Source organism: Amphibalanus amphitrite, unplaced genomic scaffold, assembly GCF_019059575.1.
Source record: "Amphibalanus amphitrite isolate SeventyFive unplaced genomic scaffold, NRLGWU_Aamphi_draft 000416F_arrow, whole genome shotgun sequence".
Lineage (NCBI taxonomy): Eukaryota > Metazoa > Arthropoda > Thecostraca > Balanomorpha > Balanidae > Amphibalanus > Amphibalanus amphitrite.
This window is the reverse complement of record NW_024881910.1, coordinates 224818-252500: the sequence shown is the minus strand read 5'-3', so window position 1 is coordinate 252500 and position 27683 is coordinate 224818. Positions and strand designations below refer to the sequence as shown.

Sequence of the window (27683 nt, the reverse complement as noted above, 5' to 3'; positions counted from 1 at the left end):
TTATCCCGTTTGACTTTTTGCATTTGACTTTTTGTCTTTTGACTATTTGTCTTTTGACTTTATTCCTTTTGACTTTTTGTCCGGTTACCCTGAACAGCAACCTCAAACCGTTCATCGAGGCCGGCTACCGAAAGGGTGGATAGGCATTTTGGCTAGACTTGGCTTCAGCTCATTATGCACGTGCCACGTGCCAGTTTCTGGAGGAAGCTGGCATACCTGATATTTAATCCGCGAGGAAAACCCGCCGAATGTCCCGCAGCTGGGACCAATTGAGGACTTCTTGGGCATAATTAAACAAGAAGTCTACCGCGGTGGCTGGACAGCGTCATCTGATCAGCAGCTGCGTGCCAGAATCCTGAGCAGCATCAAGAAAATTGTCCCGGAGATGCCGCGATCGATGATGAAGATAGCGGGAGAGCACGTGCGTCTGGCAGACAGGCATGGACCCCTGGTTCAGATTCACTAGTACCAGTGGACTGGCGACAGAACAAGGTGTATGTGGTGAAAGTTTCGTTAAAATATCTTATAATACACAGTGTCTACCTTAATTTTGCGTTTGTCCCATTTTGAACTTGACTCCCGTTAGGTATACATGTAGATAGGTATTTTGAGATAGGTATACCTGTACGAATTGTTCATACCTTCTGATTTCCTCATGCAAATGCTCGAGTTTCAAACGTCTGGGATGTAAACTGTAGGAATGACAGAGTCAGAAGGTTTGTTTAGAGACATGGTTACTTTACTTGACCTGGTGACCTGAACTCAGTCAGTGACCTGGGGTCAAAATTTTTTTACATACGATGCGAAATTGAGGTATCATAAGCTGAACAAGTTTCGCGGCGGTGCGCGCCACGGTTTTCCTTACACGCGTTACAAAAACTGGCAAGTGTGGCCAAAAACGCCCTCCCCCATCCTCCCCCCCCCCCTCTCGGGCGAAGGCTGATCCTGAAATATAATATTTGGTCTTAGCGGCCCTCCATGTGGTCCCCAGTAACTTCAGACTCGTGGTTACGCGCCTGTTTCTTATGTGTGTTTTTATGTGTGTACAGCGTACACTCAGTGGTTTTGGGCAAAGAATGTGTGCTCTGGGTATTAATTGCCCCCTTTCCCCCTAGTTTCGTCAAGGTGTTGACCGATACTGTTTGTCTTGGGCATTTGGAGCATCGCTCGGCCTATGTGCGCTACAGTCCCTCTGCTTGCGTGTGGTACAGCCTTCCTCTGCTCAGGTGTGTGACAGTCCCTCACCATGCCGCTCAGGTTCACGGCCTGGGTCTGCGCAGCCTGAGTCGGCGCGAGCTGGAGCTCTACTTTCAGATGCCGCGTGACATGCGCGCCGTTGCGCCTGTCCTGATCGTGGCGGCCCTGCCGCTGGCGCAGAACGTCGTCTTTCCGTTAGCGTGAGTGGAGGCCGAGGGAGGGAAGGGTATCGGTGAGTGCAAGAACGAACGGATTTGTACAGGGAGGAATGGGTGGTTGGTATAATAAGAATCGGAACTGGTTGTTAGTGAAGGAATATACGTGTTTGTACCGTTATCGGAATAAAATAGGTAAAAGTGCCGATGTCGGAAGGCGCAGATGGTAGGAATGGAGGGGTGGATGAAGAAAGGAGCGGATGGAGTGCCGCCGGGAGAAATAGATGTTGTATCAGGTACGTACCACGATAACAACTCGGTGTTGACGCCTAATGTGCGCGTCTGCCGCTGCCCTCAGGTACTTGTTCCCGCGTCAACTGCTATGTCGCCACTTCTGGTCCCTGCAGCAGCGGTCCGACTTTGCCCTGTACGAACACAAACGGAGACTGGCCCACCACCTGTCCGCCTTTCGCCACCTTCAGGCCAGGTAACGCGGGCTGTTGTTGTTGTGTTTTGATTTCCTTCCAGGCTCTGGCGAGCTGTAGCCTAGCCGCCCGCGGCTCTGCAGGTACAGCCCACCGCTAAAGTAATGTGTGGTTTTACCAATCTCAACGGATGGCTTTGACCGACGCTTTTTAAATTCGGACTGGTTGAAAAGAAGACGTCAATAGATAAAGTTGTAGCTGCAAGGGTGAAGATACATGTAAGCTATATTTAAAGTCTCGTTGCAGTCTGGCTAATCGTTCCTAGGCTTCAGAAGCAGAACATACCCATGACTGAAACCACACATTACTTCTGCTGTGGACTGTACCTGGCGACCCTCGCCAGGGCCGCCACCGCGTCGTCCCGTCGCACGTCGCTCAGGCTCGGGAAGATGGTGCCGAAGTCCGAAGATGCGGAGCCGGGCGTTCATCAGCGCCGGGCACCGCAGTAGGACATGGTCTGGGGTGTCGGCCTCTTCGCCGCAGGCGCGGCACCGTCCTGCCCGGCATCCCTTATCGCTGCACTGGGCGCACTCCGGCGATGGATGCTGCCGGACGCGGGCGGCATCCATCGCCTAACGCGGGCTCGGTGCCACAGAGCGGCGGTGACACAGGGGAATGCCAGTCCACAGTGTCAACGCACATTTGATTCATCGTATCTACTGTAGAAATGACATTGCCACTGGTTACGTTTGGCGAAAGGAATGCGAAGTTTGCAGCTGGTTTAACTGTGCCAGTTAGTTTAGTGCCGCTTGCCACCTTTTTGAATAGGTTTGTATGGGTGGCCAGTCCCTGGTGACTTCAGTTGGCCTATTATGGCCATCGGCTGTATTGGCACCTGATCAGTTAGGTACCGTGGCTCTCAGGTTCTCGGCGTTTACTGGGCCTAGTACCGGACCTTTTACCGACCCCTACCGACCCCTCTGACCTTTACTGTCCCGTCCGGCAGACGTCACCTGGTGACTCCCGAGTCGGCGCAGCTCTCCCTGAAGCACGTGTTCACACTGCTCGGTTCGGGCCAGGTGCCGAGCTCGGCCGATATCCTCGCGCTGCGACCTATCTTCGAGGGTGGCCCGTTCAGCCTGGAGCGACTCAGTGCCGTGCAGGTGGTGAGTCGATTAAGTCGTCTCTCTTAGTCCCAACTGTGACTGAGACTGCCCCCACGGTCACTGTGAGCAGCGGGTGCGGCAAACACCTCGCCTATTGTCTCTCCGGGCTGCGGCTGAGACTGCCTCTCTATTAAGTGACGGATAATGTCCCTCCGGCAATAGCTGACATATGTAAATAACAATCATGCTCTCCACGGTCTCCGGTGAAGCACTTACTAGAGGTAGCTGAGCAGACAGCATCGTTGTTGTAATTTTGTGCTCCCTGCATAATATGATTAGGATCTCAGCTCTTCTGATATCCTAATATTCTACAATTTATTAAACTTATCTTGCTATGGAAACGATATTTTGTTATATCTCTGGCCCGTCGATCCCGTCAGTTGACAGTCTGCGCCGTCTCGCCCCTGTGCTGCACGGTCTGGGCTGTTCACCGTTCTGTATTTGTTAGATCTGCGGCCCGTCTCCCGTCAGTTGACAGTCTGCGCCGTCTCGCCCCTGTGCTGCGCGGTCTGGGCTGCTCACCGTTCTGTATTTGTTAGATCTGCGGCCCGTCAGTTGACAGTCTGCGCCGTCTCGTCCCTGTGCTACACGGTCTGGGCTACTCACTGTTCTGTATTTGTTAGATCTGTGGGCTGCGGCCTGTCTCCCGTCAGTTGACAGTCTGCCCCGTCTCGCACCTGTGCTGCGCGGTCTGGTCTGCTCACCGTTCTGTATTTCCTAGATCTGTCTTCCGTCAGTTGACAGTCTGCGCCGTCTCGCCCCTGTTCAGCGCCGCCTGCTGAAGCTGCACGGGCTGGGCGTGCTCACCGCTCTGCGGCGGCGGCGACTGCGGGAGCACGGCGAACTGCTGCGACACATGGACCGGGCCATGCTGGCCGAGGGAGTGACTGCCATGTCACAGGAGGAGCTCTACTATGTGAGTATGAATTTGATCCGGAAGTCCCGCATTATTCTGTTGGATGACTGTGATACGTCCACACGCACATTCACGTAGTTATTTTGGGCAGCAGCGTTCATCTATCTGACTGAACAGCCTCCGTTTCTAACACAGCTTTCTGCGTGTGCGCCCGGCCGACCGGACGCCCTGTCTGCAGTGCCCGGTCGGCTTGGGTCACAGGGGATGGGTACCTGGCCCCAGTGGCGCCTGCCCCTGGCTGACCTGGTGTCCCTATGTGCCGTGCAGGCGTGTTTTCTGCGCGGCCTGAACCCGCAGAACCTGCCGCACGAACAGCTGGCCTGGTGGCTGAGCGAGTGGGCCACCGTGTCGTCGTCCATAGAGCCGGCGGCCGTCTCCCTGCTGTTGCACTGTCCGCTACTGCTCGGCTACAACCAGCCCACCAACTGGCAGCTGCGCTACTGAGCCGACGGGTGTGTCGTACTGACGCGGAGAGCCGCCGCTGCACCGTCACCGCTCCACCAGGTGAGGCGCCGATGGGGTAGGACCGGGCCGGACAGAGCAGGGAGGGTGCGGGACACTATAGTCTGGCAAACCTAAGAAAGAATGGATTTAAAGTGCTTAGGTCATTGATGCATGTGCATTTATATTGTGAGAGCATATTTTCTCTCACAACTTTTCTTACAAATTTCCCCAAGCCATGCATTTCAAGTGCTCAAAACACGTGCAAAGTGATTCAGGCGCTTTAACTCCGTTCTTTCTTAGGTTTGCCAGACAATAGTACCGGACGGGTTGGGACGTTAGAAGCCGTGTTAGGGACTGTTCACGTTGTCCTGGCACTGCTGGGGCCGAATTCACGTCGATCATTTTTGTAAGAATTTTCTTACACATGACCTACATCTCCAGATTTTTTTAGACACGTGAACTCTGTCGATAAAAACTTCAGAAGTGTTGACGTGAATACCAAATTATACCTACGAAAGGAAATCAACTTACGAAGTCGACGTGAATACGGCCCCTGGTTGTAATCTCTGTGCTCCGTGCCCAATGTTGTCATTGTTGAGGTGGGGACCTCAGCTGGAAATTTGCTCCGCGATGGTATTATTGCATTCCATCATTCCGTCTCGATTCTGATGGTACAAAATTTCGTCTCGAAACTTACGGTCATCTGCTACTTGTTACGTGAATTTCGATATGAAACTGTTGTGTGGAATTATTTTTGGGCTTTTGTGTGTATTTTTAATGAATTTAACGATTTTGACATCGCAAAATCTGACATTGTAATCCAGTTCCACGTAGGGAATCTGAGAACCGTTTGGTACCGTGGTCAATTAAAGGGAGCTGACGCTGTGAAAATTACCTTAAATTCATGAATAATCTGGATGGAGATTTGGATGGAAATCCGGCTGCCACACACATTTCTTTTGCTCGTCTACTTGGCAAAGATGTACTAAGTACATTTTTGTTGAGTTTCGTTGCGATAGGCTTAAAGACATAAATGATTATTTCTTGCATAATTTGATTACTTATATAATTTGTAAACCAAAATCACCTATTTTTTGTGGAAGAGAGGTAGCTGCAAATTGTAGAACCTAAATAGCTACATGTTTTGGTTAACTGGATCTAGATAGTTATATCGATGCATCATTTCAGGTCTTTCCGACTGGCTGGCTCAGGTATCGATCAATGCAAGATAACGCTGGTGATTTGGTCCAACTCGCCTACAGTTCCAACTTCCACGGGTTACTAAAATAGGCGCGGTAACCGGCAGTGAATACAGACATCTGAATTGTTTCGAATAACACGGTATTTGAAATACGATCTCCAGTGCAATTTTCATGTGTGATGTGGAAGCGAAATCAAAGAATCTTTCGCGAATTCGAGGTACCTAGGCATTTCACTCTTCGTCGTTATTGAAAATTATTGTGGACATGAGGCTATAATGGATGCATTCAGATGAGGTATGGTTGTTAATGCAGTAACGAAATCAGCGGCACTTCTTATAATGCCACGCACCATATGCGCACTACTCATTACGCTTGAAATATGCCATACCGAAAAACGAGTAATCACGAGTGTTCATTGTGATATATGATACCAGTAAAACGCCTTTTAGGCGAAGAACGAGCGAGCGAGATAGTGAGCCCTGCACATGCAGAAGGGCGAGAGGGTACTTCCAACGGGCTTGTGCAAAGCACCCTTCTAACCGGTCGCTAGCGGTGTACCAAATTTGAACGCAATCGGCCCAGCCGTTCCTGAGATCTGGAAGCGGCATTCTGCACGTGCGCACGTGCAAACGGGGTCCAAAATGACTTTTGCACGGCACCCTACTAACCGGTCCCCAACCGTGTACCAAATTTGAGCGCAATCGGCCCAGCCGTTCTCGAGATCTGGAAACGCCCCCTGCACGTGCGCACGTGCAGTAGCACCCTAACCGCAACACATGGGAATGCATTGCCTGGTGGGTGCCTATCTGTATGCCAAGTTTCAGCGAAATCGCCCCAGTAATTACCGAGTTACTGAAATGGGAACAAATTTGGCACCTCTTATTGTTGTATTTTGCACGTGCAGTGGGGGTCACTCACATAGATGAAGAGTATCCGACCTTTGGTAGAAGGGATGCAGCTACCCTATAAAAATGACCGCAAGACAATCGCTCAAGCCGCTGCTGAGATATGGGCCTCTCAAAATAATTACTTTTGTAAAACTGCTTGAACACCCTTGACTTTTCACGTGGCACGTGCCACGGCGGTCACTGAGATGTATCAAAAGTAGTCAATTACGGGGTAGAAGGGATGGGGCTACCCAGCAAAAAAGACCGCAGGCCATTCGGTCCAGCGGTTGCTGAGATGTAAGCCTCTCAAAAGCGTTACAGGCCGGGCCGGGCCGGGCCGGGCTGGGCCGGGCCGGGCCGGGCCGCTCATACTGAGATTTTTCCGTTATATTGAAAAGACTTCGCTTCGCTCGCTGCGCTCGCTCGCTCGTAATAATTGTTGCCCATTTGTATCTTAAGCTTTCATGCCTAAAATTGATGGCATGGAGGTCTTAAACACTGAAAGAAATGTCATGTCTTTCGTTCAAATGATACAAAAGCATGATTCGTTATTTGTTGAGGCTGCGCGAGATAAGGCTTTTAAGTTTTATTTTTGAATTTCGACAGAGAATGCTCTGTTTGCACTAAAATGTGTCATGTACGAAAACGAGTTGCAAGTTCACGGTGGAGTTTCACGTGTAATAACTGTCGCTCAAAGATATCTGAATATGTGTCAGTGATCTGCAAGCGGGCCGAGTACTTCGAACAGATGTTGTTATTTATCAAACGAAGTAGGCTAGGGCTACAGGCCTAGGGCTACAGGCACGATCGCTTGCCAACTGCACCGCCACCGTTCCATTTCAGCGATAAGTCAGCGGCCCTGTCCAGCGCACTTTCAGCTCAGCGTAGGCTAGCACTATGCTGCTGTGGTATGTGCAGTTGAAATCGTGTAGGAGTATCCGATAACATGCTGTGATCGATTACTTGCGAGTGTTATTGAATGTCATGAGAGATCTTGAGTAGTTCGATGATTGTTCATTCGGCTACTCATATCTAGGAAATGTGATACTGTGCCTTTACAAGTGTTGGCTAGGCATAATATATGTGCGAATGTGTCAATATTTGTGATCATACTGTGAAGGTAAACTGACCACATAATTCTTACTCAGAAAAGCTTATACAAGGGAAGTGAAGTGGTAAATTCGTTTATTTTGTTTCTATACTATGAACATAGTTTTCATTGGATGCTATTATAGTACTACCTCTTTATATGTGCATTTTGAAACGCCAGGTACGATTGGTAGACCAAAGACCATTGCATGGGCTCTGCCTCAACGTATATTTAACTGATCACCATTTCACTAACTGAACATCACATTGCGATGGCGCTGAAGCTTGTAAGTTTCCGCATTATACCATTGCATCGTAAGTGGTCATTGACATGGATACGTGGGGTACTAGGACATAACACTCAGATTTACATGCGAGTGATTGAGCCGGAAATGATCGCATCTACTCGCCTTTTATCCCTGAGATGCCTTTCTCGCATCATCTGCAATACGGACGCGTGAGAGGGTACCTCATCAGGCCGGCCCATCCTCCAGTCCTGGGGCGGAGAGCCGGCCAATGAGTCGGGCGAGAGGCCACCCAGCCGGCGCCGTGGAGAGGAGCGCCGTGTCCGGCCGGCGCCCACCGGCATCCCAATGTCCACCACCAGCGGGTTTTTGTGCACCACGAACGTCTCGTTGAGCGGGGTCTCCGCGACAGACTGGGTCCCGCGCGTCACCACCGGTCTGCGGTGCGGTGACAGCGGCGGAGAGCACGACTGGTCGCCGCACGCGCACTCGCCGTGACCCCCACACGTGTCGAAGAAGAAGTCCTCAGCGACGGGCTGTGTGGCGGCGCCGGGCCGTTCCGGGCCGACTCCCCTGGAGCAGCGACTCATGGGCCGCCGGCAGCCGGGCGCTCCTCGGGTCGGTGGGAACAGGCCCCGGCCGCGCGGGGACGTGGAACCATAATTCCTGCCCATCGACACTACTGTAGGACGGCTGGGGGCGATCAGAGAGTCTGTCGAGTACTCGCTGTCCATGTCGGAACTGGCGCCCAACGTGGGGCACGAGTCGTCTCGCCGTAGCAGCCGAGGCGCCTCGTCCACAGCTGGCACTGCTGCCGTTCCCGTCACGAGCTGGTCGGTGAGTGTCCGCAGTCTAGACAGCGAGTTGGCCACTCGTGCCTGTCCAACAGACGCATTGCGACCCACTGGACGGCGCGGCCGGCGCCTATTGTCCTTTGGCGGTAGTGCAGAGGTCTTTGGAGCCTCGAATGTGGGTAGCGACATCGGCGGTGGCCTTGGTTCGGGTACATTCACTACCGGCTGACGCCCTGCCACCGGCCTGCCTCCTGGCGGCGGCTTGGCTGAAGTAACTGCCTCAGCGTTGGAGTTTGCTGGTGCTGGATGTGGAGGTGAAGACACGGATGACCTGACTGGTGACACGTCGTTTGATTTTGTCCCTCGCGTCTCGCAAGGAATTGGACTGCTGGCTATGTTACTCTCCGCCAGTAGTTTCCTTATCTTCGTCATGAGGGACACCTGTGAAAGGCGGGGATGATAGACACATTTGTAATTTATAGCATAGCATGCTGGATATTTATACGTAGCACTTATATGCTGCGCCTCATGGATGAAAATTTTCATTCAGGGAAGGAGTAAAATCTTTTTCAGCGCGTCAACTCCGAGAGGATAGCTGCTCTGTGGTTACACTAAATATTCTTGCATTTGCCCAAGACCTCATCAAGTGACCACTCATGGTATGTTAAGAATGGTCTGTTCGCTCGGTCGTGGAGATCACCGCTCTGCCAACCAGCGCCCGCGGCCGCAAATACACGGGCCTGATCCGCCTTTAACCCTCGCCCGCACATGCCATTTTCCCATCCTAGAACGCACATTGGGGGGGGGGGGGGGGGGTTGCCACCCCCGCGCCATTTCTTTCCTGATGGAGATAGAGCTTAGCGGTAAAGAACAAAAAGATTCTTTGGGAAGAGACGAATCCAATGATACCCAGTTTTACCTTCTCAGGTCAGGCATTGACCTTCCAGGTCAGGTCAAACTAAAAAATGTTGCTGTTTTGGGTCACCGTTGGATATCAAGTGCGCTGCTTAGCATATACCGATGACGATGCTGTTTTATGGTGCCAAGCCAGCTAGAACCTCTTTGTCACACTACCCGACCAGATTTTTGCTGCTGAGGTCATTTCAGTTCAAGTTAGGTCAAGGTCAATTATATGTGTTTGTATGCCTGTGTGTGTGTGTGTATACTGATGTGTGCACCGATTGTTTTTGTGTCCATATTACATGAAATCATGATCTGAGAAGCTTTTACCAAAAATGCAGTAAAACAGCTTCACAAAAAGTAAATTCAGCTTGCTTAAGACGCAATTATCTTAGATGACCTAGGTTGATTTTGACCCTGACCTTGACACCTGCACATCGTCGAACAACATGTTCCATGATAGGTGGGAGGTAAGACTGGCAAAAAAGGCCGAAATCAAGGTGTCAAAAGCTCACAAGGCCCATGGCAAACGCAAGATGTTGAAAATTGGCCGTTTGGGTTATGACATGACCTGAAAAACAAGGTCATATCTCCGAAACCAAAAATCACAGAAACTTGAAATTTTCAGTGGACATCAAGAAAGGATAGAGGAGCAGCTATGCGAAAAATCAGCCTTCTAGCTCTAAAAATGTTGAGTGCAGAGCAGAAAGACTGCCTGGGGGGGGTGGCAACCCCCCCCCCATATGCGGGCGAGGGTTAAACAGAACCTTCGGTTCGGTGACATGTCCCTAGTGCACGGCCTCGCTTCATGTCCCGGAGCAGCCCTCTGACCTGCCGGGCCCGATAAATCGGGATAGCCCAGCGTGCGCACCAGTGTGTTGCCACCTGGGGTGCGTGACAGGAAGCGTGCGGTCAAGGCTGTCCCGCTTGGGGGGTACAAAAATGCTTCGTACCACTGCCGTGTATATGGTATACTTACCCAGTATGAGTGTATACTGCTAACGACATAAAGCCCAGGTGGGGCACCAAAAATATTGGAAAAGAATGGTTCCTAGATCCATTAACTTTTATCAATTCTTCTCTCGCTCAAGTTCTGATATGCGCTGAGAGAATTGGTCAAGAATTAACCCTCACCCGTATTGGTGTTTTTTTTTCCAGCTGCGAATGTATAGGTAAGGGGGGAGTCCGTTGAAACTCCCCCCTTGCCGTTTCGCCCCTGATCGGTCTAGAGCTTCGCGGAAAAAAACGAGCGTGTTGCCCGTGATGAGATAAAAAGTGAACAGAGGTCATCAGCTGTCAATGACCTGACCTGACCTTCAGGTGACCTTGACACCCACCCTAATGCATGGACCGACATCATTTCACATGTTTGAAAGCTTGAAACCACGATAAGACTGCAAACACGCGGCTAATGCGAGCCAACATACGCCGAATGGCGATTCCGGCCAAACATGGTCTTGAAAAGTAGGTCACAGGTCAAAGGTCATTTGGGTCAGGGTCATGAAGTTTTCAGGGTAGGTGTAAAATTGATCAACTCGAGGGTACTGAAAGTTTCGTTGCGATCGGCCGCTCTTTACGCGAGTTATTCGCGAAAAACCGAGGGGGAGGGGGTCCGTTCGACCCCCCCCCCTCTATACGGGCGAGGGTTAAAGTTGAAAAATACTCGATGTTGTCCTTCTGATCTGGTAAGTGGGGTGATGTTACAGGATATAGTAAATTTGTCCAAATGGTATGAGACTCAGTGTAGGGCAGCTGGTTCATCTTTCCCTTAATATCCATAAAGATGTCGACTGGGGGAGCAGTCGACCCGGCCTTCCATCGCATCTTATCTATGTAAAAAGCAACGACACTTACCTCGCGTGATGCATTAGGTGATACACCTGCTCTTGGCTTTGGTTTCTGTTTTGGCTTCGGCACAGTCCTAGCGTAGCTCAACATCTGGAATTGTATTAGGTGCTTCGTTAATATTTCTGCTTGTGCTTACATGTTTATAAGTCGTGCTGTTTAACCGAAGCAAGTTGTTACGGAAGTTTCCGCTAAAGTTAGTTATCGAAGCGAGGCAAATCATTTTCACACTAATCTACTTCTGCTTTGTGACATTTCAAAGGCAATATAAAACAATGATGACGCACACACCTGAACATCTCAGTTCACATGCTTTAGCAGCAAAGCTGGTATGCCCTACCTTGTCGTGTGCTGACTTTTTCTGGTCGTCCTGTTGCTTGGAATACTGTTGTGATTTCGGCTTCACCACCGTGCGATTCTTCTTGGCAACTTGGTCGGCATACTCCTGCTGCTTTTGCATCTTCTCTCGCTGAAAGTAAGACATACCACACTGCTCATTCTGCTATTGAACGGAAGTGTCCCTGGACTGCATGGTAATAGCATCAAAAGGCCTCATGTTTGTAACGGTGGCATCCATGGGGGCATTCGCGCAATGTATGACCTTTATTTTATTACAGGTGAGAACACTTAAGGTGACTGGATAAAACCGTTCTTTAAAGAAATGTTAAGAAATCCTAGGCGTGTTCATTCTTCAAATTCAACGGCTAACATTTTGATTATATACATTTTAACATTTTTATGGTACGATGCTGAATTTCCTTATGTTTGTTAAAACGCAACGAATACATTTTTTTTCATCATTTCTTCTGACAAGCTTGCTTCGACTCACATTATACCCAGCGTTTTCGTCCTACTCTCTGGTCCCTCTCATCTGAACCCGTCCATCTTTCATCCTACTTTTTAACACCGATTATCTGACCTTTTATCACATTTCTCCGGGTAATTTTCCAGCCAGAGTCCTGCCCTATCGTTCCGGTTCCCACTATATAACATTCTCACATAGGCTCTCTTTTCTCTCGCCGCCTTACCCTGGCTTTGACGGCGGCCGGGTCTGGTCCGAGTTTGCCCAGTTTGACGTACTGTCGCGGGTACGGTTTGAGGTTGGGCTGGTACGGCACGTGCCGGTGGGGCATCGGTACCCGGTCCGGGGGCGTGTACACCTTCCGCGGTCCGGCCAGCTGTGGGATAGGCGGTAAACAAGGTAAGCTGGCAGGTCAGCTCAGGGAGCATTTTCACGGGGAGATTGGAACCACACTCCAATTTTTAGTGGAGTCTGAGTTACTAGACCACAAAAAAGTCAATACAGTGATTCATTGTAAATGTTAAAAACGTATAACGATCAGTGCATTTTCGTATCAGCATGCTGTCAACTTTTGGCAATTGATCATCGATTCCAAGACTGGGCTCACTTCTCGCGCACGTATCGTAGTTTGATGCCTCATTTCATTGCCTTCACAGACCGTTGAAATGAACCTGTCACCCTTCACCCTGCCATTCGCAATTCGCACCTGCAATGACAAGGACGAGACGTTGTCGTCGAGGATGATCAGGTCGCTTCGGCGACGGGGTCTGTGGAACTGGTGGTCTAGGAGAGAGGGTGCGCTCACTTCTGACAGCTGAAAAAGAGGAAACGAATTTTCTAGACAGCACTCTGCTAGGTGACAAGGGGGGTTGAGTAATGCACATTAAACATGACCCGGCACAACGTTTCACATACCGAAGGGGCTGTGCGACCCCTTGCCGTTTCGGCCCTAATTGAACAAGAGTTTCGGAAAAAGCAAGCGTGTGCGCCGCTACGATTGGTACCTACCCAATTTTAAGATCTCGGGTCAAGTGGTAATATCCGAGGTTAGGTATACAACTGGCCCCAATGTAGAGATACCGTTGTTGGTAAGAACTTCGCCAAGAAAGTGGTCACAGAGCCGCAGTGTTAGCAACAATGTTGTGCTTATCTTTCGGATGACGCTTATGAATCCATTGATAGCTTTTTGACTTGCCAGCTGCATTACATTTGGAATTACTGGGAAAAAAAATATGATGGCCCCAAGCGATCTTGGAACGTCATTTATGACGTCACGTGAGGTCCACAATGAATCGAACCTTTTGTAAGCAGTAATGAATTCACGGTAATAAATGTTTGCCATTGTGTTAAGTCATTGTCGGCGTTAAATGGCGGTTTCCAGCATGATCTCATTCTGAGGTTACATGATTCCATTCGTTTCATTGATTTGTAATAGCGAGGTAACGGCACCGACCAGACCTCAGATGACCCATATGAAAAATTGAGATATTCTAGTTGTAAGGATTCATGAGCATACTACTTTCTGAATCCTGTAAGTTTCAACAGAGGTTTTCTAAGGTTATTGACCTTGACCTGACACTCATGTGACCTTGATGGATGGATTGGATTACCCTTCGGCACAACCCATGGGTCAAACAGCATTTCACATCTCGGCACGTTTCTAAGCACAAAAAAATCTAAAATGCTGAGATAATAGCCGTTTTCACGACGGGCTATCCGGCGAATGCACCTGATTTGACCAAATCTGCACCTAATTTCTTTTACAGCAAATATCTTCATTTTATGAATTTATTTCAGTGTTTTAATCGATGATGCTCTCTGATAATATGACAAAGCAGGCATATAAGCAATTAGTGCAACCCTAGCTGATAGCTGCTAAGAGACACACTGAACCTGATTTGACCAGATCTGCACCTAATCTGTACCAGATGTGCACCAAATGTGTACCAGATGGCCGTCGTGAAAACGGCTAATATGCACTTACAGGGTCCTCTCCTATGACAACACTCTCCGGTCCCTAATGGCTTCTGCCCCTAAAGGATAACAGTTGTCAGTTCTGGCTGCATCCTTGCATTGCACGGTCTTTGGCCGCGGGACATAAGGTCGCGAACGGACCTCGGGTCACGGATCACCGAGCTAAGGCCAGTTCCGCACAGATTGTCCACCCGAACGGCCGCGTCGAAAAATGAAGGTCTGAACTTTCTATCTTGGGGAGCTGAACCAGATAGCCGGCATGCTTCAGACCGTTTTGACATTGCATGCCATTGCTGATCAGTTCGGACATCTGCCTGCCCAGTTTTGGGCAGGTACACAATGGACAAGCATGCGGCTGTTAGCAGCGTTGCTAATCGTTCCAGTTTGGGCGTTCGTTCACCATTTCGACCGTGAAAGAAATTTTATTGAAAAAAGACGGTCAGGAAGAGGGGCCAGTTGGTGACAAATTGGTCAAGCGGCTTCCGCGCAAGGGCTGCTCCATCTTCAGACAGGACCGTGAGACGCTATTGGAAGAACTCTCTGGGGCTCAGTACCTACGAGAGCCACCAGCGGCTCGCTTCTAAGCCGACGCATGGTCGATGGAAGGTCGACATGCATTTTCATTCAGGACTGTGCGCCGGCTCATCGCTCTGTTAAGGCCCAGCGGTGGTGCGAATCGAACATGCCGGACTTCTGAAGGAAGGAGATGTAAGCCGGCTACCATCCTGATTTAATCCTGATTGAGGAATTTTGGGCTATCGTCCAGCAGGACCTGGACAAACAGAAGCCGGCGGCCAGCCTCAGGGCACTACCGTTGCAGCTCAAACGGGCATGGTCGAAAATCAAGCCGTCTGTGCCGCACAACCTGGCTGCCAGCATGTCAGATTGTGTTCTTGTATAACTCCCTGTTCGTGGGGGAGTAAACTCGACGCTTAAAGGAATTACTGCCTCTTATATATAGCAACTTAAAGAGCACATCTTTTGAGAGGACGAAACTTATGCCGGACCCTGTACGTACGCCGAATCGCCGCTATGACCTAACATGGTCTCGAGAAACAGGTCAAATGTCATTGGAGTCAGGGTCATGAAATTTTCTGATAATGTATAAGATTACTGACTGTTCCGGCGGTATCCACCGCATTTTAGGCGAACCACTCGTAAAAAATGCGATCCCTTATAAGTTCGAGGTCTAAAGGCATTCCAGGGAAACCCGGCAACGATATATTGAAACTTCTAAAACATTTTCTGGTAGATCTATTTTTCATGAGTATTTATCCTCGTCCGCGCACTCACCAGTCGCCTGTTGTCGTTGACGTCGATGAGAGACGGCTGCGAGGTCTGCAGGTGCAGCTTGGGCACCAGCAGCAGCTCGCTCTCCGAGCTGCCGTAGCTGAGGCGCGACTCGTGGAACTCGAGCTGGCTCCCGTCTAACTCTCGGCCGAACGTGTGGAAGTCCCGGCGTGACACGTGGCTCTCATGGCGTGACACGTGGCTCTCGTGGCGCGACACGCGGTCCCTCGGAGACTCGTGGCTCTGGTGGCGGCGGCGCGGTGAAGTGGACGGCCCCGCGCGGACCGGGATCCGACTGCTGCGCCGGCCGCCACTGCCCTCGGAGCCTGCACGCGGGGAACACGGCTCTGACACGCGAGGCGAGCTCCTGGCACCGGGGGTCTGCCCTGACACCTCTGAGTCGCGGATAGGACCGGCGGGGCCAGCCGCGCTGCCCGCTGTCTGCCGCTCGCCGGTGCAGGGAGCGTCTGACGGTGTGGCTGCGGTCTCTGCGGCTGCCCCAACCTCGGAGTTGGAGGGCGCAGTAGTCACACTGTCCGGTGCATTTTCCTTGTGACGTCGCTCGAGATGCAAGTGATGGTAGGTTTTGGCGCGGCGAAACTCTCCCTGTTTGTTGAGCTGGATGAAGTCCTTTTCGGGTCGGTCGATAATGTGATGTGATCGGCACCTTTCGACCGCCTTTGGAGCTTTGGCAGCAACTTGTGGTGTCTTATCACTTTCTTTCACTTTGGGAGTGTCTTTTTCTGGCTCTTTGGTCCCTTCTGTCTGTTTCTCAATGCTTTGACGCAATCTAGCGATCACTGGCAAACTTCGCACAGCCACTGGAATGCGGGACTGCCTCTCTGCCTTGGTCTTACTTTGGTCTCGCTTTGCCTCCTGCTTAACCGTGTTCGCTGGTGAACTTTCGGGGACGCCTTTGTTTTTACTCCTTGGACTGGAAACGGCGACCTCTGCTGATGAGTTATGCTTATATATTCGCGTCTCATCATCTTGAGTTATTTCGAGGTATCTCTGGACCGCGTGTGGCTTGTGGGGCGCTGTTGGAGCTTCTTCGCTGATGAATAGGGCAGCCACCTTATGGTGGTGGTGGTGCGTCTCGAGGCTGCCCACGAGCGTGGCAGACTTGCTAACTGATGCTACATCGCAGTGACTTGATGACAATATGTTATTGAAACTTGGAAACTCAACGTTGCTGTTCTGCGACAAATTCAGGCCATTATTCGGCTTGTTTGTCCCGGCTGTTCCTTGACTTGTGTTTTCCAATGAATCAGCTGACACTGATGTAGTTTTCTCCTCAGGGATATCGCTGAGTGTAGATAGGTTTTGTTTGCTCATGGCATACCAAAAGTAAATTTGAAATCCAATATTTTAGCATAGGAAATTGTTATTTGACACTTTTAGTGTAAATAATTATAAAGATAGTATTTTTACAAAGAAATCATAAGCTCAACGTTTCAACTGTAAATTTGTCGACAATCGTGTGTTGCGGCATTCCGGTTTTATCCTGCACGATGATATTGCAGTGGGGCACCGTCTATCTTGATGGTTATATAAATATTGCATGGGATGATGGGACAAGGTGCATGAGGCAACCGATAACACACAGGACAATTTCTGACCACCGAGTTGACGTCACTGTCGCTCGAATGTGGGTACCGAAACGTTTGTTATTCGCCTGGGCATGTTCTTACCCCGAGGGTTTTAGTTATAACAGGGGCAGAAATTTTGTTTCTCTTATTGTAAGTTACTTCGCACTGACGGAGCCAGGAAATGCTATTTTCGTCGCATAAGAAGAAAACTTGCACATTTTATCAGAAAAAAAAGATTGTTGATGCAGCACTGCAACGGGTTAGAAATTGATTATTGAGAAATAAATTGAGAAATTGATTAATCGTCAATTCCACGTTGTTCAGAGTCATATTGAGCAATTGCTAAGGCTTGTCCCTCTATAGCGAGTGCGAAAGGTAACTAGCAGCCTAGAAAAAATGTTGCTCATAAGTTACTCCACACTTACTGTCGAGCTACTCATGGTTACTGTTAGCTCGATGTGTTGTGCGTGCTAAGTTGCAATGTGTGAAGCCGTACTATTTAAAGATTCTTTCGACTTCTCGCTCTTCGGCTCTCTCTCTCTCCTCTCTCTCTCTTACTCTCTCTCTCTCTCTCTCTCCTCTCTGTCTTTATCTCTCTCTCTCTCTCTCTCTCTCTCTCTCTCTCTGTCTCTCTCTCTCTCCCTCTCTCCCTTTCTCTCTCTCTCTCTCTCTCTCTCTCTCTCTCTCTCTCTCTCTCTCTCTCTTCCCTTTTCCTTCATTCTTTTTTATTTTTCTCGTTCTCGTTATCGTACGAACAAGTTGCGCTGTATCTCCCCCTTATTATGAACACGGGTACATTTTTAAGAAGTTGATATTAGCTGATTTTAGGTACATTCTTGGGTTCCTTGATAACATTTGAATATTTATTGTGTTACATACCATGAACACTTGCACTGATCACTCAAAAATAGGTCCTACTAGTGTTACCCGCGTGCTCCGCAACGCGAAGAAGGGTTATTTTTTTACCCTTGGGTATTGGGTTGGTCTGTGTCGATTTGGCTGGTAGCCTGGTAGGTATCCATTTCGTTCGATTGCTTTTTGACGGCCAAGCATTTTGTAATAAAACAAAAAAGATACATCGCATCGAGGTGCCCGTGTCGTATTATCATGCGTTCTACTTTATGAATGATTCGAAAACTGGCGTGAAGCCTTTTGAGGGCCATCGATGAATTTCGCTAAAAATGACAATGTAATGGTTTGTAACATTTACATTTTTTTAGAATACTGTTGCTCATCATGTAAAGATAAAGACTGAACCTCGGACAAAATTGAATGCTCTTTCCAACGGTGCCATTTTTAATTGCCAGAGATATCAGATCATGGAGCAAAACCCGTGTGATTAATTAAGTGGCACAAAATTGACAAACACCATTTTCTTCCGTGATTTGTACCACCTTGATTTGGATCAATAAGCTTTTCACAATTTTTCCATGAGAGGCGGTACATTTTTATTGCTAATAGGCGTTGTTTCAACTCACTCCGTCTGGCGGTCACCTGAAAGTAATATAAATTCCAAAATCCGTCCAAAACGTCAATTTTCCACATAAAAGTGTCCTCCCCGGTGCACGTGGCGCGTGCCATCCCCTGCACCGCACACCATTCGATAGCCCGTTCAATTATCTACACGATGCTGTTTTCCCTGTGTTGGTCGGACCCCTGGTCACCAAGATATTGCACCGGGACCGGACCCGTGTCGGGCAAATTTGGCTGTTTTCGCCCGATTTCGCACGCTGATTTATACGTGTAAAGTCTATGACGCGAATTTGCACTTTTTGAGTACGCGCCACGCGCTCCCTATCAATCCGATCGAGCTGAGACCCCTCAAAGGCACGTCGCGCATCCTTGATCTATAAGTTGTGCAAATTTCACCGGGCTAGGTGCAACGGTCTGGCCTGTAGTCCACGCAAAGCACGACCAAGTCGGGACCTCGGTAACGGACAGACGCACCCTCCTCAAATAGTAGTAAAGATTGGGCCACATCAGTATTTGAAATATGTTCTATTAACATTTAATATCTTGACAACCATAGAAACAAAATACCAGGCCCACAAAACAAACATAACTTTTTTGCATGGCAGGCGTTGCACAATGCACAGGTCATTATTTTAGATATCTATTAAAAGAAATGAACTTTATCTAAATGAGACATTGCTTTCAAATGAAGTACTGAATTTAGGGCAACAAAGCATCCTTTCACAATCATTCGTAGCTACCTTTGTTCAGAGTAACACAAGTATTCTGGCTAACATAGCGTACTGGCAGTATGTGCTTCACTCATTTCCTGAAAACTCCGTGTGTTTCCCATAGTACGACCGCCAGCATTCACAGTCTCTGGGATAGAGATGTTATTCATAGGCTCGGTCTCACATCCAGTAAACAGCGCTCAGAATGCCACTTTGCTGTCACTTAACCGTTTCTCTCAGTTCGCACGTGAACCACGCCCGTGTATTCGCTGCACTCAGCCCCTCATCCTGCTGTACCGAGCCAGTCGCTCCGTAGCCCCGCTGTCCGTAGTCGGCCGTTCTCGCCCCTCGCCTCCGCTCAGAGGTCCACCGCCTCCCCCTCGAAGATGATCCTCGGCCATGGCTGGCTGGCGTACCCGACCGCTCCATTCTCGGCGGGCTCCGACGGCTGTTCGGCGGCACTGGCCACGGCGCCTTCAGTGTCCTGTTGTCCCGGCTCCGCTGCGGCGGCGCTGGCCACGGCGCCTTCAGTGTCCTGCTGGCTGGGCCCCGGCTCCGCTGCGGCGGCACTGGCCACGACGCCTTCACTGTCCTGTCGGCTTGGCCGCGGCTCCGCTGCGGCGGCACTGGCTGCGGCGCCTTCAGCGTCCTGGCTGCTGGACCCAGCCTCTGCTGCTGCGGGCGCCGGCGGGCGATCCGACCCGGTGGCACCGCGGTCCCGCTCCTTGGCACTGCAGAGAGTGACAGACGACAATGTATTAGACGATCGCCGCTACGGCGTGTTTGAAATGAGTTTTTGGCCTATGAAGCCTTCTACAGTGTATGTTTAAAACTCCGTCAGTTTTACGTTATAACTCCGATATGTTTGTGTTGCTTCAGGCTGGACGATGGGTTTGATTATCTGAAAGTGAAACATGTTGTTCATCCATTAAAAAAGTGAGACAAAAGTTCGCGCGATCGAAGGAGCGTGCAAGTTATATGCTTTACAAATCTTGATTAATTATAAGCGCATTTAATTATTTAGATTAACTTGCAAGCATTATATTGTTCCAACGTCCCTTTGCTAATCATGGCAGCGTTTTGATCCGCTATAACCTACCCCTGTCCGTCGCCGTAGGACGCTATCGTGACGTTCGATGGCAGCGCTCCGCTCTGCTGGCCGGCGCTGTCACTTGATCCGCCGCGCTGCAGGGAGTTGCGCCTCACATTTGTCTTCCGCAGCATGCTCTGCGCCGAATACGTCGCAGAGTCAAAATCGACGGCGGGTAGTTAGCGGGCCGTCAGCATGAATGGGCGGCTAATCCGGTGGCTCTTATTGAAGATCTTTAACCCTCGCCGGACCTATTGGTTTTCTACATACGCGCCGGCCGAGGGGGGGGGGCGGGTACGACCCCCCCTCGCCATTTCGCCCCTGGTGGAGCTAGCGCGTCGCGGAAAAAAACGATCGTGTGCGCCGTTACGAGACGCAGAGATTGGTACCCGATTTTAAGGTCCTAGGTCAACCGGTGACCTCTGAGGTCAGGTCAAGTGCCCCAGGGTACGGTTCAGTTTTTGGTGGATAACTTCGCAAAAAACGGCCGCAGAGCCGCGATTTTGGCAGCATCGTGTTCGCCTCGCTCAGGCGCGTCGAATGATATACTTTTTGTTCGGGTCAGGTCAACTTAGGGTGTTGACCTCAGGTCAAGGTCAGGTCAGCACCCCCAGGTCACGAAGTTGGTCGAAAGAGGTCATGTCGCATATCATTCGATTTGGCAGGTCTTCCTGAGTCCATTGGTGGCTTTCTCCACTCGCTAGCTCAATTTGATCGGGAGTTATTGACGAAAAACTAATATGACCTTGATGACGTCATACATGACGTCACGGAAGGTCAACATTGCAAAAGTGACGCATCTAACCTTGCAAGGAGTGCATCAAATCACGATTCTGTGTGCTTGAGATAGTTGGAGATCGTTCCCGGCGCCAGAATAGCAGTTTTCATTTTTCCCCATTGACTTATAATGGTGAGGTCACGAAAATGACCTGACCTCATATGACCTTTAGGAAAAATCCGAGATATACAAGTTGTGAGACTCATAATGGATACTAGATCCTGCAAGTTTCATTTCTCTGTGACATCTCCTCTGGCAGTGAGGGCGTTGCGAAGTTGCGACATCTGAAGACCGTGCAGAGGTTCACTTATGACGTCATAGGTCAGTGACCTGACCTGACCCAAAAATGCGGTTGGTGTCAAAAGATGCGGCTTGGATCAAAGGTCAGGTATGCCAAGTTTCAGCTCTCTATCGCCAGCGTGTTCGGAGCTATCGCGAAAAAAAAACCCTATGGGGGGGGGGGGGGCGGCACCCGCCCCCCCTCGGCCGGCGAGGGTTAACTTCATTATGCTCTATGATTTTGTCTAGTTACTTGAGCTCCTACCCCGGCAATTGAGAGCAGGCAGATGCTGATTTAGGTAAGCGAGCCTAGTAGTCTGCTGTGTAGTTTCAACAATTTGCTCCTTTTGGCAAACGTGTGCTGCCCAATAATGTGACGTCATTGATTCCCGGCATCTTCCGAGCAAGAACATCCTTAGTGTCAAATTTTTTGAAATTGAGATGTTCATGCCATTCGACTCAGCTCGTCCAGCTGAGTCGAATGGTATAAAAATCTCAATTTCGAAAAATTTGACACTAAGGATGTTCTTGCCCGGAACTGTCGATGTGTCAGCTGACCTGGAAGTTGAAGGGTGGCGCGTCCTCGTCTTCCTGCCTGGCTCCTCTGTTCTGCATCTCCTGCATGAATGGGGCCGGTGCCGATGATGTGGTCGCCAAACTGCCGACAAATAGGCCACGGGGGCGGGTCAAACGGTCGGTGTCAAACTATTATTGTTGTTCTCAGCTTTAAAGCGAAGCACATGTGGTGTATTTTTATGCTAGAAGAGTCAAGTGTAATTATCGTCAATAGTTCATTGCAACACAGGAAATGCTAGTCTCTGGGGCCTATAAGAAAAGATGGTTGCTTCAAATTGTACCTTTAAACTGTGTGAAAAAGTACACAGGTCATTATGAATTTAACGTCCTCCTTATTAACATATGTCCTGGCACTTTATTCAGGGATTGGAAATAACTAATGTTTGCATTGTAAATGTTCACGCACGGATGCCATGCGTGTCTTCTAGGTCAGTTACCTGGGCTGACATGATAACGACACTTTCGCCATAAGCTCCGGCTAACATCAGAGGTTAGCTGATACATAATTCTGTTGTCCAGGTCGCTAGTCAGTCATGGGGCGTGGCAAAAACTGCCAAGCGGCGCGGCGGTGCAAACTTAACACTAGCTGCTCGGCGGCACAGCATAAATTCAGGCGCTTATTGCTGCTGCCATCTATGGCCTGCTGTCCCTACTTGTAGTGTGTGCCGTTGACTCATCATCGTTGACTAGAGTAGAGGTCGCTGTTTCCACTCTGAGTTGTCGACAACGGGGCATCGGTCTTTCGAGGGCTGTTTCTTTTATCTACTCTCCGCTGGATTAGGAGGTCGCTCGAGTCTGCCACCTGACTACTGCTGTTCAAAGTGATGTTTGCCGAGTGGTGAACGCCGGTTGAAGAAACGGCACATCACTGTCTATTGGTTCATGAGTGAGCAGTTGGTCGTTGCCTTACCATGAGTACCTAAGTGACCGTTACAGTAACATAGACTCACTCTAACTTGCGTTTTACTCATTTATGTACTCTTTTTCTCAACCAATGTGTCAACTTGCTCCAGTTCGGGGTCCAGGACTCGTATATGAGCTCTTCGTGGTTGAAAACACCTCGTCCTCCGCCCCAACCACAATTCCTATGGACTACTCGCTCCATCATTAGGCTCACCGTTTTCCCCACACGGTGTTGCCGGCTGAGGGCGGGGCCGCCACCGAGGGGGGCCGCTGCGCCGCGCTGCTGCTGCGGCTGCTGCCTGCGAACCGGTTGTAGGTGGGTACCGGCGGCGGTGGTTGCACGGGCGCCGGGCCGGGCGCTGCGTAACTCGGTGCAGGCGGCGGTTCTGAGGGCGTGCACGGGGCAGAACGCACCGGTGTCCCCGAGCGGGGACTCCCTGTGGAGGGGGGTCACGTTGGGTCAGCAAGGTCGGTGGAATAGCAATGTTAATAATTAATGCAATTACTAAAGCGATACCGATCATTTTATATTCGAAGGTTAATATTGTCGGTTGTTTGTTGGTTTTATTATATTTTCCTTTTAAGCTCGACGAAGCTGCTTGGTATGAAAGAGTTTTCTTATAGCTATTCCAAATCGGTTCAGTTGATGGCATTGCTCAATGTTTTTGTGTAGTATTTGGCTTAGTTTTGGGTTACCGCTATTTTGAAATTGGCATTATTTGTGAGGCACGAGTCTACCTGAGAGGTTCCAGTTGCATCAAGACACTCGGCTGTGTCTTACAACTCACCCGGTCGCCGGTCGAACACAGCCCTGGTCTCAGAGACGGTGGCCGTCGAGCAGGAGGGCATCTCGAACTCAAACTGTGGCGACACGGCACCAGAGCGAGCCCCCAGGTCCTGGCGGAGACCCTGGCCCGCAGCCCGGCCGGCGGAAGGGGAGGGCGAGGGAGCTCTGCCGGCCCCGTGGCCAGCAGACGGGGAGGGCGAGGGACCTCTACCGGCCCCGCCCGACGCTCGACCGGCGGAGGGGGAGGGCGACGCAGCCCTGACTGCCCCGCCCGCCATACCGGCTCGACAGTTGGGACACGGCTGGGGCGAGGACTCGGGCTCCGGCGTCCGGCTGCGGCTGCAACACGGACAGAGAGCGTCAACGCCAGTATATGTATGTCTGGCGGCTTCTGTCATTTGATATTTTGCCAAACCTCTCTTTGATGCTGTGAGCATTTCGATTGTTGACAGTCATTGCTGCCGGGTCTAAGCACTGTCCGTCGGTTGACATTGAATTTTCACTCAGCGTCCGTTGGCCGCCGACCGGTGTGGGCTGAACCTGTCACCAGTGAGATAATGACTCAGCTTAGCTCACTGTGGGCTGAGTGTGAGTATCCCTCACCCTCTGTCCGGCGTCGGCTGGTGCGGGCTGCACATATGGGCTGTGTCCGTAAAGTCGTCCAGACTGCGACTGAGCGGTATCTTCCTCACGGCGCCCATCATCTTCATCCTGGCGCTGGTGGTCGTTTTGGCGGTCTCACGGTCCACGGCGGCCACGGAGGCCAGGGGTACCGCCTCCCGGTTACGGTTCAGGTATTGAAAACACTCCTGGCCGTATATGTGCACCTGGGGAAGGGTGGCGAGTGAGTGGACGCCAAGTCAGGCTGTCTGTCTCACGGTACAAAACGGAGAGCGACTATCCCACCAGAGGGTAGGAGAGGAGAGAGCTAGCTGCTACGGTGGGAGCCGGAGTATGGCCCCAGGTATGGCTGCTGGGACTTATCCTAGCTGAGAAGGAGGCTAAGTAGGATGAGACAGTCTGTGCGACTGTTGCAGGGTGAGGAATAATTGGTAACGATATGACGATTGACAAGCGATGCATTCTTATGTGCCGTAAAAACTGATCCCTGGCCATCGCTTTCCCACTGACCTGATGGGAGAAGACGACGAGGTCGTGGTGTTTGGCGGCCCGGTACCGCTGTAGCTGCTGGAACAGAGTCCGTCCGCGCCAGCGACGGAAGTACCGCTGGATCGTCCCCGCTGCCAGCGTGCCTGTCGACACACGGGATTCAGACTCCGCGACAACACGCGCTGTGGCTCTGTCCAGCAGCTTAGCAAGTCACCTGCATTGGAGAGGTCCTTCTACGGGCACTGATGGCCACAGAGGAAGCCAAGAGGCAATGACCCTCATTTGACCTGACCCTTAGCATTATGCCTAAGGCAGAGCAAGTGCTGCCCTGTGACTGTTGGCCGGACTGTGGCCGTCGTTTCCTCCCTTTTACCCCAGCTGGGTCCGTTAGTGTCGCCGGGCTGCATCAGTGCAGGAAAACTCCCCCGATCCAGAGAGATGGCGATCACAGAAGTGAAGAGCACAGTTGACGATAAATTAAACCGACGTCAGAGCACAGGTGCTTTCATTCTGTAATTCAAGTTCTAGTTGAACTTTCTACTCGCATTTTATTTCTTTCATGGATTTGCCTAGCTTCTTGCAGTGAATCGGCGCACTTCAAAGGGGGCCAAAATAAAGTTGGCATCTGGCGGAAGTTTCATGCCCTGCCGCGTACTGCACAGACCGGTACTCACGTGGTTCCCCAGCCTCGTTGAGTCGTTGTAGATGAGGCGCCGCCGAGGACCTCCTGCGGTAGCGGTCGCCAGTGGCGCCGCCCGACGGCCGGCGCTGGAACTTCCTGTCGCCATCTGTGGTTACAGATGAAGCGATGCGACGAACGGGTCGAGACGGGTGAATTGCAGGAGTCCTACCACTAACGCCTTCTGGCCAATAGCTTTGTTTACGTGATTGATTTGTAGATAAACGACCTGCGCACGGGAGCTCACTTTCCGGTTGAACAGTCGAAAGGTTAGGTATTATTTTCCTTTGTCGGGAGAGGCTCGCAGTAAATTCAAAATACACAACCACGACAGGTTTGTTGTGTCTTGTTTGCAACATACAACTGGCTATTCATGGAGCTCTCATTTGTTGAGGCATGTAAAAGGGCTGTAAGTGAAATGCACAATTTGTGCGAAATTATAGGTAGGGGTGTAAATTGTAGGCTGGCCCGGACTTTCAGCCTAAGCTCTGGACTTCGTTGAATAATGAAGCTGTCAGAAAAACGCTCGACCTGCCGACGAGTAGTTATTTAAATGGTCGATATTAACCCTCGCCGGACCTATTGGTTTTCTACATACGCACCGGCCGAGGGGGGGGGGGGGCGGGTACGACCCCCCCCCCTCGCCGTTTCGCCCCTGGTGGAGCTAGCGCGTCGCGGAAAAAAAACGAGCGTGTGCGCCGTTACGAGACGCAGAGATTGGTACCCGATTTTAAGGTCCTAGGTCAACCGGTGACCTCTGAGGTCAGGTCAAGTGCCCCAAGGTACGGTTCAGTTTTTGGTGAATAACTTCGCAAAAACGGCCGCAGAGCCGCGATTTTGCAGCATCGTGTTCGCCTCGCTCAGGCGCGTCGAATGATATACTTTTTGTCCGGGTCAGGTCAACTTGGGGTGTTGACCTCAGGTCAAGGTCAGGTCAGCACCCCCAGGTCACGAAGTTGGTCGAAAGAGGTCATGCGCATATCATTCGATTCAGCAGGTCTTCCTGAGTCCATTGGTGGCTTTCCCGACTCGCTAGCTCAATTTGATCAAGAGTTATTGACGAAAAACTAATATGACCTTGATGACGTCATAAATGACGTCACGGAAGGTCAACATTGCAAAAGTGACGCATCTGACCTTGCAAGGAGTGCATCAAATCACGATTCTGTGTGCTTGAGATAGTTGGAGATCGTTCCTGGCGCCAGAATAGCAGTTTTCATTTTTCCCCATTGACTTATAATGGTGAGGTCACGAAAATGACCTGACCTCATATGACCTTTGGGAAAAATCCGAGATATACAAGTTGTGAGACTCATAATGGATACTAGATCCTGCAAGTTTCATTTCCCTGTGACATCTCCTCTGGCAGTGAGGGCGTTGCGAAGTTGCGACATCTGAAGACCGTGCAGAGGTTCACTTATGACGTCATAGGTCAGTGACCTGACCTGACTCAAAAATGCGGTTGGTGTCAAAAGATCCGGCTTGCATCAAAGGTCAGGTATGCCAAGTTTCAGCTCTCTATCGCCAGCGTGTTCGGAGCTATCGTGAAAAAACCTATGGGGGGGCACCCGCCCCGCCCCCCCCCCCCCCTCGGCCGGCGAGGGTTAATGATCAGCCGCTATGCTTGTGATTATATGAGTCGTGGCAAATTTTGGGGATGTTCACATTATGTAAAACAATTATTTGACGCGACATCGGTTGCATTGAAACATTGCCTTCGTTTTTTATTGAGATTCAGAAAATGTCATTTGAGACGGACTTTATCCGATTGCCTGCAAGGCAATGAATTGCGTGAATTTAGATATCAGCTTAGCTTGATGAGCCACCCGCCACTGTGAAGTTTTTTTCGTACTTCAATCATATCTGAGTTTCGATTTATAAAAACGGCAACACTTTAATATTGTTAATGTAAGATTTTGGGCAGACATGCTCTTATCATGTCGTGATAAGCATTGTTAAGCAAACATGTTAAAAATGCATCAACTTTCCGTAGTTGCATTTCACTGACGTTCTATTCCAACGTCCGTTTCTAGGTAGTTTTATTTTGTTTTTCAATAGCTTCGAGCTTATTGTTATTTTACGCGATTCGTTTGGCTTACATGACGCTTGTTTTATTCGCACGATTAAAATAACAGTTAAGGCTTGAAAATTATTTCACTTTTGCAATCATCTTAGCCAACCATCCCTCATTGATGCATTTGGTGAGTAATTAAATGCGATATTTTCCGTGTGGTATCTTTTTCGCTATCATCAGCAACTTATTTGCTGATGATATTACTGATTTACTTATTTCTATTATTTTACTGATCTTGTTTACTTGTTTGTTCAGATTCAATCAGCTGATCGACGACAATGACGTCATCGGGACTGTTGGGCTC

At 50.1% G+C, this 27683-nt stretch overlaps 3 protein-coding genes across 3 annotated transcripts in view; 1 reads left to right on the top strand and 2 right to left on the bottom strand.

Moving 5' to 3' along the window:
- The window catches only part of LOC122390962 (LETM1 domain-containing protein 1-like), a 16123-nt gene extending 8633 nt beyond the window's left edge, over positions 1-7490 (top strand). Inside the window, exons 4-9 of the mRNA XM_043384438.1 lie at positions 1258-1397; positions 1711-1839; positions 2784-2943; positions 3713-3859; positions 4127-4363; positions 5492-7490. Of these exons, the coding sequence (XP_043240373.1) occupies positions 1258-1397; positions 1711-1839; positions 2784-2943; positions 3713-3859; positions 4127-4303 (753 nt within the window). The 3' untranslated portion in view covers positions 4304-4363; positions 5492-7490. The remainder of the gene's footprint in view (positions 1-1257; positions 1398-1710; positions 1840-2783; positions 2944-3712; positions 3860-4126; positions 4364-5491) is intronic.
- Positions 7491-7691: 201 nt separating this feature from the next.
- Positions 7692-16841, bottom strand: LOC122390961. Its single transcript, XM_043384437.1, has 6 exons — positions 15335-16841; positions 12774-12881; positions 12294-12443; positions 11606-11734; positions 11275-11358; positions 7692-8961 (listed from the first exon to the last, which is right to left on the bottom strand). Exons 1-6 carry the CDS (start codon positions 16664-16666, stop codon positions 7849-7851), a joined length of 2916 nt encoding a protein of 971 aa, XP_043240372.1. The 5' UTR covers positions 16667-16841; the 3' UTR covers positions 7692-7848.
- Positions 16842-21799: 4958 nt separating this feature from the next.
- Positions 21800-24226, bottom strand: LOC122390944 (transcription initiation factor TFIID subunit 4-like). Its single transcript, XM_043384399.1, has 4 exons — positions 24120-24226; positions 23518-23855; positions 22944-23166; positions 21800-21908 (listed from the first exon to the last, which is right to left on the bottom strand). Exons 1-4 carry the CDS (start codon positions 24224-24226, stop codon positions 21800-21802), a joined length of 777 nt encoding a protein of 258 aa, XP_043240334.1.
- Positions 24227-27683: the final 3457 nt, after the last annotated feature.

Coding starts and splice junctions, on each gene's coding strand:
- LOC122390961 (XM_043384437.1), bottom strand. CDS start 16,666: ATGAGCAAACAAAACCTATCTACACTCAGCGATATCCCTGAGGAGAAA. Junction 12,882..15,334: donor TCAACGACAACAGGCGACTG/GTGAGTGCGCGG, acceptor CCTCTTTTTCAG/CTGTCAGAAGTGAGCGCACC. Junction 11,735..12,293: donor CGGCCGCCGTCAAAGCCAGG/GTAAGGCGGCGA, acceptor TCTTACTTTCAG/CGAGAGAAGATGCAAAAGCA.
- LOC122390944 (XM_043384399.1), bottom strand. CDS start 24,226: ATGAAGATGATGGGCGCCGTGAGGAAGATACCGCTCAGTCGCAGTCTG. Junction 23,856..24,119: donor CAGCCGACGCCGGACAGAGG/GTGAGGGATACT, acceptor TCCGTGTTGCAG/CCGCAGCCGGACGCCGGAGC. Junction 21,909..22,943: donor AACACCGTGTGGGGAAAACG/GTGAGCCTAATG, acceptor ATTTGTCGGCAG/TTTGGCGACCACATCATCGG.